We start from the raw sequence: 16,485 nt of genomic DNA on the forward strand, positions 1-16,485 counted from the left end.
ATTTGCAGCTTCTTTATACATGATTAAATAAATCACTTGTCTATTTTGTGAGGGTTAGTTTAGTTAAAACGAGATAACATTCGTAAGTCCACTTCACTTGACACATGTAAACCACAGCCTGTGTTTTCTTAATCAGACAAAACATTTTAGAACTTAGAATTGAACCTTCAAACCCACATATCAAAATGTTAAACTAGAATTTTTTTTCCAAAAAAGAAGCACATTCAATCACAATAAAATACGCATTCTAATAAGAGCGAAGGATTCTTTAAATCACTAAAATAATTGTTAAATAATTATTCCACTTTCATGAACATTTATTTCAACAAAATGAACGAGTAGATATGAGTGTCATTAACAACCCTCCCCTCCATGTTGTGGAGCTTCCATTAATTCCTCAGCATCACGCACATCCTGTATGTGATACATGACCCATTTGACCTGAGTGCACTCAACTATATGCATCACCAAATGAGAAAGTCCATGTCAATCTGTGTATGTGCCTATGTGCACATACACATATAGATAAAGTTTAATTTCTTAGTTTTCTTATTTGGAGACTACTGGAGTAGAAAATTGTTCTAAATCCAAATTATGTCCATGAAGCTACTGAATACGTATATTGGGGGGGGGGGGGAAGGCAAGGCAATTGGGGTTAAGTGACTTGTCCAAGGTCACTCAATTATCTGAGGCAGGATTTGAACTCAGGTCCTCCTGACTATTCATTGTGCCACCTAGCTGCCCCACTGAATACATATCTTAAACATTGCCATGGTAACTATACCTATTCTGCCAGTTCTATTTAGAACATGATGCTGATAAGCTTTGGTTGTGGCTTCCTTCAGTCCACCTATCACCAGTTAAGTAGTTGTTCTATATCTGTTTCCTTCTTAGAGAACTATCTGGGTAATCAACAAAGAAGCAGGATGGGGTGGGGGGGAGAATGCAGTCTAAATTAAAAGCAATTTCCTGTTGTCAGTAGAATTGCCTTTTGAGTTTTAAAAACTATTTATTGATTTTTTTTTTTGCATTATTGTCACTTCCCTAGCATTGCCTCTATATAACTTTCATAGAGATAGTACTCTATTTACCATTGCTATCTGTGGTATTATACTATATGGTAATTTGAGATGGGGCTTACATTTGACAGGAGGAAAGTTGTTTGGACTGGTTTAGGGGCTCAATGCAAGTTGTTGTGTGTTTTGTCTGATTAAGTAAAAGCATATCCTGTATTCATTTTATCATTGGCCTGAGTGCATGGATGGGAATTGAAGTCTTTCTCCTTTTCTATGAGCCAGAGTTAGAGCTGTTGACCCGAAATTGAACTGGTCCATGGAAAGCCTGGGCTGGGTTTCTGACATGTGAAACGTTTTGCCTATGTTAGATAACTGCTCCTCATCGCATACATGAAAGGTAGTATACTATTTTACAGATGAAGAGTCTCAAATTGCAGTTTTTCTTATTTCAGAGCTAGAATTTAAACACAAATCTTTCTTCTTCCAAGTTAAACGTATACACTTTTAATATGGTAATTGTTGTTTGATTTTCTAAGAGAGAATTCTAAGAGACATTGTCCTTTGAGAGATTAGGAAAATAACTCGGGGGGACCTAAGTCTGGAGGTGCACTGCAGATAACCTGTATGTGCACACATGTAGCCCATCACAAGGTAAGAGAGATTGGGGGAGATAGATTAAGATTGGGTCTTGTCTGATAATGGGCCATTCTACCTCTCTAGCACATCCTGCATATTAACATGGGTTTGTTCACCGACCAGCTAGGAGTCCATATAGGAAGAATTACCTGGGGATAAGCCAGAAAAACCTGGCTGTATCACCTAGCCCTATGCCAATTCTAGCTGCCACTCTGTTCTCAGTTCTAGCTAGATCCATTGCCAGCACTTCTACCAGGACTTGAGGGAGCAAAGCAGGGCATGGAGCTCAGTGGAAAAGAAAGTAGAAGATAAAGGAGAGGAAAGAGGACAGAGGCAGTTGGTATGTGTTCAAGCTTGATACTACCTCCGCCTCCCCACCTCACTATGTATTTGTACATCTGTAATGCATTTATTATTGTATGTTGTGAATATCTGGGTAGGGACTAGGTCTTAACTAAATTTATCTCCCCTAATACCTAACATAGTATTCTTGTGACACAGTAAGTTTTTAGCATCTTTTGAATTCAATTCCCTCTTCACTTAACAAATGTTTGAGTGTATACTACCTTGTAGCATATGGGTGCCCATTTTCAGTTATAAGTGTAGAATTCTACATATCTGTGTTTGTGTGACGTTGTGCATGGGTTTTGTCAGTGAGAGAAGTGAGGAATAAATTGTAGTCCTCAAAGGTAGAGGCTATTTATTTCTCTCCTTTCTTTTCTTCCTTCTTCTCTACCCACTTTCTTTTTTCTTCCTTCCATCTTCCTGCCTCACTTAAACTTCAGGATTAGTAGGAGTGCGAGGAAAGAGTCCCACTAATTTATACTTCCCCAAAAGCCCGCTGTCTTGAATCAGTTCAATTGAAAACAAGGGCTCATCACATTAGCAGAAGTAGCTATAAACGATAGTTTAGTTCAGTGGTTGTGGATCATTTTACAGTTAGGTGTTCTTTTTACAGTTTTAGCTAGATGGAAAGTATTTTATTAAGAACATTCTGTGGAGTGCAGATATAAGCATAAGTGTGTTCTGGGTCTTCAAAGAGCTTACATTCTAATAAGAGGAAGAAAATACCCACATAAAGTGGATCTGGAAAAGTGGGGTGCATTATACAACTATGAACTGATACAACTATCTTTGGTTACGTAATAAAATGTATATTATTTCTTTTTACCCAGTGATCCCACTACCAAGACATATATACTCTAAGTTATTTGTAGTTTTATTTATAAAACTTTGGATTTGGATTTGTTTCCAACTCCAGAAGTCTAATCACGTAAAAGTGGCCAAGAACATTTGGTATATCTATTAAACAGCAGATATTGAAACAAAAATGGCAGCTGAAGAGAAATAACATGTAAAAAGTGATACAAAGCAGACACTCAAAAAAACTTTTGAGTAAATCACTGGAAAAGCTATTTTTAAAGGAATAAAAGTAAATTGCAAATTACTTGGTTTTATCTACCGGTTTATTTCTGATTTTATTTGCATTTATTAAAAATTAAGTTTTGTAGCAAAAATTGTCTTTTATTAAAAAAGAAAACAGTAGTGTTGTAAAGAGGAAAACAAGTTTATATATAGTCATAGAATATTACAGAAGGACATTAGAAAAAATTCAGTTGAGTCCTTTAATTTTGTAGATGACTTCCCCCAGTTCATATAAGTTGATTGGTGACATATACTAGTCTAGGAACCAGATCTGTTAATTCCTAGTCCAGTCTTTCCACTATACCGTACTTCCTCTTAGAGGAAAATTGCATAAGGTTTGGGGCTAGGCAAAGGTAAAATTTATGCAAGGATTTTTTTTTTTTACTGTAGAGGCAATTATTATGCTTAGAAATAATTTTTTACTAAACCAACATAAACAAAGTTTCTACCTTGACCATTCTGCCCACTGAAACAGTGTGTAGTCAGGTGATTTTTTTTTTTTTTTGAAGAAACACACATCTTGACACTGAAATGGATTAATTAAGAATTTAATGTATCCTCTATCCACCACTGAATGACTAGTATTAGCAAAGCTGGCCATTTTCTCTTACCTCTCTGTGTTTTTTATAAAAATGTTCTCTACAGAGGAAAGCTCTTGGATATTTAAAAGAGACCTCATCAGGCTTCTGTGCTGTGTGGCCTTTATTTACTTTGCTTGCAAGTAATGATGCTTTTTATTCCTCAGATCGAGCTAAGAGGAGGAAGCTCAGGGAAGAACGTGCGTGGCTTTTAGCTCAAGGGAAAGAACTTCCCCCAGAACTCTCCCATTTGGACCCAAATTCTCCCTCCAGAGAAGAAAGAAAAGCTAAGGATCTGTGAGTATCAGTGAGAGTAACAGCAGTTCTATTCATCATGGAATTCTATTATATATGTACTCTCAGATAGGACTATGAATGTTCTGTAGACCTCTCAGTGATGGCAATGCAGAAAAAACTTGTAGGTGGCTTAGAGGATGTCCTTAGAGTGTTGTGGGCACTTGCGAATGACACTCCAAAGGCCTTCTTCTACTCACTGAGAAGTAGAGCCCTATGTGTACACAGAATTTCTTCTAGATTTTTGGTTTTTTGGTTCATTTCTGAGATGGCACACTTATGTATACAGACACATACTCGGAGTGCACATGAGAGGAAAATTTATAATGCTTGGGTCAATGAGACAAAAAGGTTGATCAGGGTTTGGGATTAGAATATCAGTGGAATAATAATGTTAAATGATACCTCATACCTAACAAGTTTATTTTTCTTTCATTTTTAAAAAATTAAAGTTTTTCAACAAAAACATTGGGATTCTTGAAAATATGAAAAGTTATTTTTACTTCTGGAATTTTTTAAGGGAAAAATGATTTGAAGCTTAAAAATCCTCATTTTCTATTTCTCTTTTATTAATTAATTAGGAAACATTCTAATCAATTAGTCACTTTTATAAACTTCTGGGATTTGGCTGTATTTATATTTTTATGCCTACAAATATCAGTACACATTGTGGTGAAGTTGAACAGAGAAAGTCTACTTGCTATAAACTCTTCAAGATTGCTATCATTTTATAACTACTGGTGAATCAGCTACACAATTAGGCCTAGTGGAGGGACTGAGTGAGATGAATTGTTGCTAGTAATTTTTACTGTTTATCATTCATAGCTTTGAGCTGGATGATGAGTTCACTGCCATGTACAAAGGTCAGTGCCTATTCTCAATATTGTGTTCTTGAAAAAAAAATATTTTATACCAGTTTAAATCTGAACTTAAAAACTATCCATTTCCATCAGTCCTAGATGTGGTGAAGGCTCACAAAGACTCTTGGCCCTTCTTGGAACCTGTAGATGAATCTTATGCCCCAAACTATTACCAGATCATTAAGGTAGGCCATCATTTAAAAAAAAAATCTTTAAATGTCATTGTATGACATTATATATGATGGAGAACTGTGAATAACCTGGCTGTTCTCAGCAATACAGTGATCCAAGACAATCCAAAAGGACTATCTGCCTCCAGAGAAAGAACTGATATTATTTGAATACAGACTAAAGCATGCTATTTTTCAATTTCTTTCTTTTTCTTTTATTCAAGTCTTCTTGTACAAAATTACTAATATGGAAATGTTTTACATGATAGTGCATGTAGAACTTATATCTGATTGCTTACCATCTCAGGGAAGGAGGGATAGAATTTGGAACTCAAAATATTTTAAAAAAAACAACACAACAAATGTTTAAAAATTGGGGAGGAGGAATAAAATAGATATTTTTTTTAAAAAACTCTTTAAATGTCACTCCTGTATGTTAGTCTATCTAGTGGTCTGTAAGAATAAAGTTGTCACCAGGTGGGTCATATTCTTCTCTGGGACTGAAAAGAGATTCTTTCGTTAATCTAATTAGAGGTGTGTGTCTTGTTTTAGGTCCCCATGGATATCTCAAGCATGGAGAAGAAACTGAATGGAGGCCTCTATTGTACAAAGGAGGAGTTCGTCAATGACATGAAAACTATGTTCAGAAATTGCCTAAAATACAATGGGGAAAGTAGTGGTAAGAAGATTAAGATTTTTCTCTTAGGTCCACAAGGTTTCTTGAGCACTGCAGTTACAAAAAATATGCCACAATGCAGTGCAATCCAATAGAACCTTTTCACTCTTAAACAATTATTTCACAAAGCCCAGCATATGTCATTGCAAAATACGACTTTGGAGGAAAACCTCATTTCAACAACAATTGCTTTTGGCAGTTGTGCTGGAAAGGAGACAGTTCTGAGGTAATGAGGAAGACATCCCACCAGGTACATTCTCCCTCTGGCCTCCTCTCTAATCTTATATATACATCTCCAACTTATTCTCCTCCATGCCAGCCTAGTTGGACCACTCTGCACGTGACCCTGCCCTCCTCATCTCACAACCTCTTCCTCTGAGACTTGTGGGCCTTGAATATTCAAGGAGAGGGAATAAAAATGGTTTTGGTTTTTTAGGCTTTCTTGCCCCCTTCCCTTCAGATTTATAGTTTGAATTTGTAATTCCAAGTGATTTTGTGGATGGGACAGATTTAATGACCGTCAAAAACAACTATTTGAACTTTTCAGCTTCGTAACAGTTTGTTTCAGGTTTTCTCTGTCCTGGGCTACGCTGAAGTCATTCACACACACAAAAAGAATATTCTTCAGAGAAGACTTCTAGGGAATTGGGATCTCCACATATAAATAATGCGTTGGAGACTCTGACTCTTTGCCATTGTAGACTTTTGAGTATCTGTATTATATCAACCACTGGGGGGTGCCATTGGCTAGGCTGTGATTGAGAATAAATTCTCATCTCTTATTTATGTAATTATCAGTGCCCAGAATTTACCAGGAGTTTACAAGTGGTTACTTAACTGACCAATACAGTTCTCACCGTGAGCTTTCTCATTTCTTTGTTGTGTTTTTCTTTTTCTGTTGTGAATTTAGCAATAATCAACACACAACATTTCATTTTACAAAGAACAATAAAAGGGATTGTTTAATAAAAATGAATTTGTAACATAGTAAGCTTTTAATGAAATGTGTTGCTTAACCAGGTAGTAACAAAATTACTTATTTGAGTTTCTCTGCACTACTTTTGCCTACTTTTTGCATTTTTTAATGTTTTATTGATTTTAGTGTCTGTCACTACCCACTGACCCATCAACTTCCCTCTGCTCCCAAAGTGGCAGCCGTCTCTTGTAACAAACATATAGTTAAATGTATCAAATCATTCTGTACCTCTAATCTATCATCCTCTCTTGAAGTCATGACTGGTTGCTACTGTGGTCAGAATTCTGAGGTCATTCAGAACTTTTCCCTTCTCATTATTGTGGTCATGACATAATTTGTTCTCCTAGTTCTGCTTACTTCATTCTGTATAAGTTCATAAAAGATTTTCCATATTTCTGTGAATCCATTATATTCATCATATCTTGTGGCACCATATCCATTATATTCCTATACCACAATTAGTTGTCCTTTTCCAAATTACGGATACCTCTTTTTTTTCCAATTCTTTGCTCTGCCAAAAATTACTCAAGGGTCCTTTTGCTCTTTCCTGGGGATCGATGCCTAATTACTACGTTTTGCCCTGAATACAGAGTATACCAAGATGTCTGACAACTTAGAGAGGTGTTTCCATCGGGCAATGCTAAAGCATTTTCCTGGTGAAGATGGAGACACAGATGAAGAGTTCTGGATTCGAGAGGATGAGAAGCGAGAGAAGAGGAAGAGCCGAGCTGGACGAGCAGGTGCAGGCAGTATTTGGACTCGAACCAGAGATCTTGAGGGATCCAGCAGGAGACAGCAGCCTTTGGAGAATGGGGGAAAGCCCCTGCCAACACCACATCGAACCTCCTCTTCTACAGATGACCAGAGCAGCAGGACCCTGCAGCCCCCCAGGGAGGTGGGTCCTTCCAATGGCCGAGGCTTCTCTCATCCTTTGCATTTTGGTGGGATGCCCAGGCAGGCACCTCTTTTAGGCCAGATGGTAAGGAGTAACCTAAATATTCTGGTTTTCCCCTGTACAGTGAATTTGTGGAATAAGGGGAAGACTCCTCAGTGTGTCTTCATATCATATTTTCTGCATGTCCTGTCATCCATCCCTTTCTTGACTTCACAAGCTTGATATTATTTCAAAACCCACTCCATGTTATCTTTCTTTTTAAGGAATTCTACCACCTTATACCTAATGTCTGATATTTCTCTGTTTTCCCCCCACCCTCCCACTCCTTTTCCCACTGGTCTCCAGAGACCAGCAGTGCCAGGAACGTTTGGCCCCCTTCATGGATCTGATCCAGTTAACTTATATGGGTCACCCAGAGTCCCAGAACCACATCCTGGAGAATCTGTTCAACAGCACCAGCACTTTCCAATGCAGGTAAGAGACCTCAAAAACTGAAATGGCAAAGATTCCATGGGCATTAACTCTAAAACCATGTTCTCTCTTTTAGTTTAGTATTAGCCTCTAACCTAGAAAGTCAGTCTTGTCAGGCCTGTAATGCACAGAATAAGATGGGCTTCATCCAGAGTAACTAGTGAACCTTCTCTCCAACCTTTGCCTTCTTTCAGCCTCCAGTTGGATTAAATGAACACAGAGGGCCTAGGCTTGGTGTACCAGAAGAAAACCAGGTGTGTGGAGGGCTGACTCATTTCTCTACCATGGGACCACATCCTGGATCCTTACAACTTGGGCAGATGGGTGGCCCAAGCCAGGATGGTAACATGTATCCCCTAGCACAGTTCCAGGCAGGATTTATTCCTCCCAGGCATAATGGGCCTCCGATAAGACAAGAATTTCCTGAAAGTTCCGATGTACCCGCTCCCAGTCACATGTACAGACCATACAAATACCTGAATCGAGTACACTCTGCAGTCTGGAATGGGAACCATGGGGCAACAAATCAAGGTCCCTTGGGTCCAGAAGAGAAGACCCCTGTGGGACCAGGAGCTTCTCTCCAACCTCGAATTCTTAGTCACATGATGGATCCACGAGGAATGAGATCATCTCTGCCCCCAAACCAGTGGACTGAACAGTCAAGCTTCCTACCTCATGGGGTACCTCCTTCAGGGTATATCAGGCCACCCTGTAAATCTACTGGACAGAGATTACAGCAGCCACCAGCACAGAGCTCTCTGTTTGGGGGACCTTCCCCAGCTCTTCGGGGAGTACAAGCAGGAGAGTCCATGATGGACAGCCCAGAGATGATTGCCATGCAGCAGCTCTCATCCCGTGTTTGCCCACCAGGTGTGCCTTACCATCCACGACAGCCTCCTTCTCCGAACCTACCTGGTCCTTTTCCCCAGGTAGCTCATTCAACAGCAGTAAGCATGTCGACCTCTATGCCAGCCTTGGAAAACAATGGGAGTGCACAAAACACCAGCGAAACTAAAGAACCTGATAGTAAACAAGGTACCTTCTGAGTTTGGCTTTTACTTTAAATTTATGATTGAATTAATTGAATGATTTCCAAAATCAGAATGACATGTGATTTCTAGTCTCTTTTATCCACAGATCTTCCTTTAAAATCAGAAGAACTATAATCAACTCTAATCATTCCCTTTGCTTTGTAGATATTATCTTGCTAAAAGTTATGATTGATGAAAGTTACTAAGAAGTAGCTTTCCCCTGGCAGTTCTTTTTCTGTGCTGCCTTTGTGTCTTCGCAACTCTGTTCGGGGTTTTCTTGGCAGAGATACTGGAGTGGTCTGCCATTTCCTTCTGCACTTTATTTTACAGTTGAGGAAACTGAGGCAAAAAGGACTAAGCAGCTTGCCCAGAGTCACACAACTAATAAATGTCTGAAGCCAGATTTGAACTCTGAAGTCTTTCTGACTCTAGGCCTCACTCTCTAGTGACTGTGTCACCAAGCTGCCCCATTTACCAACTTACTATTCCTGAAAACTATTCCTAGCATTAATGAAGAAGAAGGAGTGAAAATTATAAATTCTTTAAACAGCCATTTAGAAAATTCACTTAAAGGCACAAACACCATAAAATGAGTAGAACAGTAATGGGTTTGTGCTATTAAGCTGAGACTCCTGGAAATTAGATACTCTCAGGGTCATATAGGTGCTTAAGTACTAGCATCTGAACCCTTTGCTTCGTGTACTCAATGAGCAGAGTTTTCCCATTTGGATTTTAAATGTTGGTTAATAATGATTCAGATCTTTAGAAAAGAAGACCCACTCGAATTTATATTCCACTTTTAAAAGGGTTTTGTCTCCTCAGTGTAACCCTTCAGTTGCTTGTCTAGGTGACAGTTTTCATTTAGAGGGGATAGTGATAACTAAAGCTGTGGGCTTGCTTCAATAAACCTCTTCAGGGACTTAACAGAATCTGAAGGTAAGCTTTTGAGATGTAAATGGAGAGGGGGAGAAGTGTTTCTGTAGCTTGCCTAGAGACCTCTTAAAAGCCAAGTCAGAATGAATCATTGTTCAGGATCCCAGTAGTGAGTGAGGCTTTTTGGTGTGCTATCACAATAGTGCCCTGAGGAATCCCAAGGTTCTGATTAGCTGCTTAAGAGGCTGATTGGTAATTTGATTTGATTTTTACTTAGCTTTCTCAGGGAGATAATACTAGATAGGATATACAAGAAAGGATTACTCTGTGCTTAATGTAGTTTCTTGTCCATTGAAACACACGACAGATCAGATTAAACTATGACTGTGGCCTCCCTGAGAGTTGGCGTTGGTCTCACCCTCTCACCCCATCTTTCCCCTGACTTCTGCTTGCCAATGACGGTTCCCTGTAGTGCTGTTGTCTTAAGCATTTTTCTGAGTCTTCTGCCATTGGAGGAATTTCTCTACTTGTCAGTCATATTTCAATAATGTCTGACTTCATGACCCCATTTGGGGTTTTCCTGGCACAGATACTGGAGTGGTTTGCCATTTCTTTCTCCAGCTCCTTTTACAGAGGAGAAGAAGAAACTGAGGCAAACAGGGCTAAATAACTTGCCCAAGGTCGTATAGATAGTGTCTCAGGCTGGACTTGAACTTGGTCCTTCCTGATTCCAGGACCAGTACTTTACCCTCTGCTTCACCTAGCTGCCCAGTTTCTCTACTATCCATCTCCATTTGACAGGCATGACTCTAGTCAGGCCCTTCCAGGGCTTGGGCAGACCTTTGTTGAAGCATTCATTAAACGCTTAGTGATAGATCTCATTTCCAGGTTCCTGGAGAATTAGCAACAACTGTGAAGAGACTGACATTGCCACTGCTGTCTCCTTTGGGAGCTTTCAGACTATCCCATCATGGCAGGAAAGCGGCATGTTCCTTGACTTTGCAGTGTCCACCTTCAAAATGCTCTGTCTCCATTGTCACTGTTCTGATCATTCTCCTCTCTTCCCTTGCGTTGCAGAACCTAGACTTGAGGAGAAACCTCCGAGCCTTGGTGCTCCCGAGGGAACATACCTCACACAGCTACCTCATCCCAAACCACCCCTGCAGACGGACTGCATTAGGCAGAATTCACCACAGGATACAGAAGCAGATGGCCCGATGGTTAAAAATGACTCCTCTCAGTCTGGGGAAAACTGTAAAGCAACCAAGGGCAAAAATACCTGGCCAACAGAAGGCAGCTACCCCAGCCCCACTGCCCAAGGCTGTATGAGGGACCTTACAGCCATAGCAGATAGAGGGGTCCTCCCTGAAAATGGAATCGTTGGAGAAGCATCCCCTTGTGGCTCAGAAGAAAAGGGACTAGGTGGTAGTACCTCAGAAAAGCCACTTTGCCCCCGAAACAAGACATTTCAGGAAGCAGCTATACCTTGCACAGGGCAGAATTCTAATACTTCTCGGAACATAGATGCAAGTTTGATGGGCAGTACTGTCAACCAGTTTCCCCCTCTATATATGCCTGGCTTAGAATATTCCAATTCAGCTACACATTACCACATCAATCCAGGTCTTCAAGGTTTTGGTCCTATGATGGGGGGCAAACAACCTCCAGTATCACATCCACAGCATTTTCCCCCTCGTGGTTTTCAGCCTAGCAACTCCCACTCAGCTGTGTTTCCTCGATATCGTCCACACCAAGGTATCCAGTACTCTTATCAGCCACCACCTCAGCCTTCCTTCCACCACTATCAGCGAACTCCTTATTACACATGTCCACAGGGCTATTCTGACTGGCAAAGGCCTCTCCATCCCCAGGGAAACCAGCCTGGACACCCAGCTCACCAGGCTCCCCAACCAAGGCCGCCTTTCTCAGATAAAGGGACGGTAGCTAGTCTGCAGAGTTGTGAGGCACTCAATGCTACTCTAGCCTCCCCAACCCGAATTGCTGTAGTGGGTGTCAAAGTGGTACCAACAGATGGGCAGAATCAAGGGCCCAAAGAAGAAAAACTAGATGAATCTATTGAGAGGCCGGAGAGTCCCAAAGAATTTCTTGACTTGGACAACCACAATGCAGCTACTAAGCGACAAAACTCTGTGCCCGCTAATGAGTTCCTGTATGGTACTGCTTCTCCAACCTTGAGTTCAGGGATGAATTTCAGTTCATCTGCTTTTCCACCCCACAGCATGATGTTACAGTCAGGGCCTTCTTACGTTTCTCAACATACAGCCAGTCATTTTCAGCCTAGGGCGTATTCACCAGTCACTGCTCACCCATCTCATCCAGCTGCTGGACAGCCTAATGGTCTCCCCCAGGAGGGCCCTCTCTACCGTTGCCAGGAAGAGAATATGGGTCACTTTCAGGCCATAATGATGGAACAGAGGGGCAACACTAGTGGAATGGGAGGACCTTTCCAGGACTTATACAGGTCATCAGGGTAAGAATTGATTTCTGGTAAAAAGAATGAAGTAGTATTAGAACATACATGTTAGTACTTTGGCAGAGTTGTATAATGGTCACTGACCTTCCAGATCTTATCTGACATGGCCAATGTATTTGTTTTGCAGTGGGGAATGACTATATTTATTTGTTAAAAGCCAGGGCTTCCTTTTTGGGGGTGTGGGGAGGGGTTCAGATTCATTTGGGAAATTATCATGATAGTTTGTGCTTTGTTTTTTTAAATTTCAGTTGCAATTACTTTTAGAACTCAGTTTTGACTTTGATATTTTTTACCTGGTTAGAGTGATTAGATTTTTACACGGATCTGACTGTCTTCATTAATGGTTATTAATTATGGGTGATTTTACTAAAAGAAGCTAACAGACCACAGCTGGAGCATATTGTAGCCATTGCTGTGTGACTGTTTAGTGACTTGGGGTCTAAGAATTCAAAAGGTTCTGGGAGTAGGAGAATGAGCAGCTCAGGAAAGGAAATGTGATACATGTCTGCTTCTTTATAGCAACTGAACCCCTTATCTTGTCTCTACTGGCAGTGTAAATTAACAGGGGTCATGGAGCCCACTGTATAGAGATCTGTGAACTATGAACTGAAAAGCAGCCCTTAATTTAGAACTATTAGCCAAAAGATGTTTGGAAAAGGAAAACAATAGTGATTTTTATGTATATGAAAGATTTTCCATAGAAATATCCTTTTCCATCCAGATTCAGTTCTTGAGAGCATTTTAGGCACATAAAACTGAGACACCTGAGAACCTTTCTCCTTTCATTTATTCAGTAAGCATTTTTTAAATGCATATGTGCCAGGCATTGCTAGGTACTAGAAATACAAAGAAAGAACAAAATAATTCCTGTTCTCAAAGACCTTACATATCTTGCTTTAGGTATGCAGTTTAAAGAAAGCCTATTGAGGGACCATGATCACACAATGTAGGAATCTGAGGTCATGGTCCTGGAATGGGAAGTAGTCATTTGAGAAGTACAAATAATTGACCCCAAAATCCAATGGGGGGTGGTTGATTCTAAGAAGTAATATTTTATTAATGTATTTGTTGGTCTTTGCTGTTGTGGCTCTAGAATGCAAATGCATCAAGCCCAGGCCCAGTCACAGTCTCCCTTTCCAAAGGCTTCAGCTCCAACAACATCAAGGAAAGAGCTTCCCCCACAAAAGCCTTCAGCCTTGCCTCTGGATCAGGTGAGAACTGGAAGTTAGGGGGAGGGAAAGGATTTGGGGAGTTCCTCCCCATTCCTTCTGTCTTCTTCTTAAGTGCCCTTCTAGTAGGCAGAATTTATGGCTAAGTAGATCCAGGAAAATTTGTCTAAATGTGAATAATTTCCTCTGGGAAACTTGGTGAAAGTGGATATTATCTCCCAACCAGCTCACTGCCACTAGTCGTATGTAGTGAAGGAGAGAGGGAAAAGAACTAGCTACTCTTTTGAGAAGGACGAGCACTCAGTCTAGTCAGTTGAAATGGTTTGCTAGTTCCTTGACCAAGACCGGACTCTAATTTTAAGTCTATTTTCTTATCTATAAAGTGAGAATGATAATAGCACTTACCTCCTAGAATTGTTGAGGATCAGATGAGATAATACATGTACGGAACTTTGCAAGCCTTAATGTGCTGTGTAAATGCTAATGGTGATGATGATGATGATGACAGGGATGAAGAAGAATGCCTGTCTTATAAAATTGCTTTGTAAACCTTACAGTGCTATAGAAATGTAAATGACCATAATTGGAGAATTAATTGAAGCAAAGCCTTCATTAATGAGTGAAATATTATTGTTGTTTTTAAACCTTCCCTCCAAATAATTGTCTCCCAAGTTCCTCTTGGGCTTGTAATAGTGACCTCTTCTTTAGTAGCTCATCCTGTTATGTCACCTCCTTACCCCAAAATTGCAGTGGCTCCCCATTGTCTGTATCCTAGTCATCAGAGATATTGGAGAAGAGTGACAACCATCCATGCACTTGTTTTTCCACATTTAAATATCTGCTAGTAGATGAAAGCACTTTGAGGTATTGATTGCTCAAATGCAAGCATGCTTTTCCTTTTATTGAAGGGACTCTATCCAGTGCTTCTCACAGCATTGGCTAGACGAAGGGGTAGGGTATATAACTCCAGTCCTTAGTTCTGTCTGTTTTTGTCTCCATTGAGGGACACCTTTGTTGACATACTTGTATGAGTATAGCTTCCTAGAAATCTTGAGGAAAGGAGATGCATACAATTTTGTCTCTTCTTTTCCTCAGAGCTAGTTCAAGGAAGAAAGAGCCCCCAAGAAAACAGAAGCTGCACATGAAGACGTGGGCATAGAGAATGGGAGAGGCACAGTGATCCTTGTTCACCTTCCCTTTCCCACCCCTGACTTCTTACCATCTGGCAACTACTGCCATTCCAGAGATCCCTGGGGCACAACCCTTAGATGATGAACACAAAATTTACAGTGATCTTGGGTCAGGGATCTTCTACATGGCTGATCTGGACAGAAAAGGATGAACCATGTACACCTGGAACTAGTGTGTTTTCAAGACTTGAGACTGAGGTCTCATTCAGGGAAAAATTTTTAAATCAGGGGTGGGAGGGGGAAAGCTGGTGAAATGGGATGATTTGTAACTTTCATGAGCAGCTAAACTCAGGTATATATTTGGGGATGGGAGATGTAATTTACTCGTAGTATTAATGTGTTTGGATCTGGGTCCAGTTTACAGAATTTACCTGTTGCCTTCTAAAATAATTTTTTTGTTGGTGGTGAATGTATTGTATATAAAATGGGAAAGGGAGGGAAGTGGATGTGGGAATCCCAACTGTAGTGGGCACGTAGCACTGGGGTGATCCTCTACTGTTTACAATCATGTCACACTGAAATCTTTCAGGAACTGGAAGGGTCGGGAAATACATAATCATGTCATTTGTCATTATGGTGTTCCCGGGTTCCCTCCATGCTTTCAGAGCCTTCCCTTTAATCAGCCCAAGAGAGCATTCCCAAGCTCCTTTCTTTACTAGATTCACTCGAGGCCACATACTTCCTGAAAGCAGACAAAGAGGCTTCAAATAAGAAGTGATGTTTGCATCATATTAGCTGCTCTGTTTCTCATTTTAGTGGCCCAAATCCAGGATTTCAGAAACACTATTTGATAGGTAGGTATTTCAGTTGTCTGGAAATGGATGTCAGGAATAGGGATCACTGCAATGATTCACTCATTAGAAGACAAAACTGGATTGTCCTTTAGTGATGGACCTACCAAGACTGATGTAGAAAGCTTCATTAAAAGCTTCTGAGCATTTAATCATATTTTGTAGGAAGTGACTACTCAGGTTTGTACATGGTAGTATTAATAAGGAATTTGTGTGTTTTGAATAGGAAAAATTTAGACTTACAGTTTGAATTTAGGAGTGATTCCACATGTAGTTTAATTCATCACACAAAGCAAGACATCGTAAAACTGGTCACACCATAATTTAGGAGTTACCAAGATCAAGGTGTTGGGAATCATTTACCCAGCAGTGTATCAGTGGTAGGATACAGCATTACAGTATTAAATTAATTTTAATTTCAACCTTAGAATATGCACTCTACTAGATTTTTTGGATTCATGTTGTAAATCCTGTTATAGCTGCACTGCCACCTAAATTAATGCCTATATGTTTAAAATTTATTTTCTATGAAGACTAACTCTAGGAAAAAAAATGCTCAAATAACAGGGTTTGGTTTGGTTTTAACAGAACAATATTATCTACCAAAATATATGTGAGACAATATCCATGTCCACAAAATCTGAATCTTCTCATGTTCATATGAAAATGCACTTCTAGAGATATTTCATTATAGCAACCCCCTTTCTTTTACTCTCAGAACCCATTAATGAAGTTGGTTTATTTTGTGGCCACATAACCAGCTTCAGTGACAAAAGCTAGTGAAAGGCAGTGACAATTGGGACATGGTCAAGGTTGAAAGGGAGTGGGTGAGTGGAAAATACTGAAGCTTCAGGTGGTAATGCTTCTTTCTCCAACTGAACTGTGTTAATCTTTGGTTTTAGTTACATTTAGAATGAATTCGGAGCATTGTCCTCATTTA

The 16,485-nt window shown here is 40.0% G+C and overlaps 1 protein-coding gene across 2 annotated transcripts in view; it reads left to right on the top strand.

Moving 5' to 3' along the window:
- The window catches only part of CECR2 (CECR2 histone acetyl-lysine reader), a 145,901-nt gene extending 129,987 nt beyond the window's left edge, over positions 1-15,914 (top strand). The window contains exons 10-19 of one of the 2 annotated variants that reach the window (XM_072654138.1): positions 3,823-3,952; positions 4,775-4,812; positions 4,903-4,994; positions 5,532-5,658; positions 7,222-7,610; positions 7,872-8,000; positions 8,192-9,032; positions 10,979-12,392; positions 13,489-13,606; positions 14,660-15,914. In XM_072654138.1, coding sequence (XP_072510239.1) covers positions 3,823-3,952; positions 4,775-4,812; positions 4,903-4,994; positions 5,532-5,658; positions 7,222-7,610; positions 7,872-8,000; positions 8,192-9,032; positions 10,979-12,392; positions 13,489-13,606; positions 14,660-14,665 — 3,284 coding nt within the window. In that variant the 3' untranslated portion in view covers positions 14,666-15,914. The remainder of the gene's footprint in view (positions 1-3,822; positions 3,953-4,774; positions 4,813-4,902; positions 4,995-5,531; positions 5,659-7,221; positions 7,611-7,871; positions 8,001-8,191; positions 9,033-10,978; positions 12,393-13,488; positions 13,607-14,659) is intronic. The other variant, XM_072654139.1, reaches the window with a different exon arrangement.
- Positions 15,915-16,485: the final 571 nt, after the last annotated feature.

Source organism: Notamacropus eugenii, chromosome 3, assembly GCF_028372415.1.
Source record: "Notamacropus eugenii isolate mMacEug1 chromosome 3, mMacEug1.pri_v2, whole genome shotgun sequence".
Classification (NCBI taxonomy): domain Eukaryota; kingdom Metazoa; phylum Chordata; class Mammalia; order Diprotodontia; family Macropodidae; genus Notamacropus; species Notamacropus eugenii.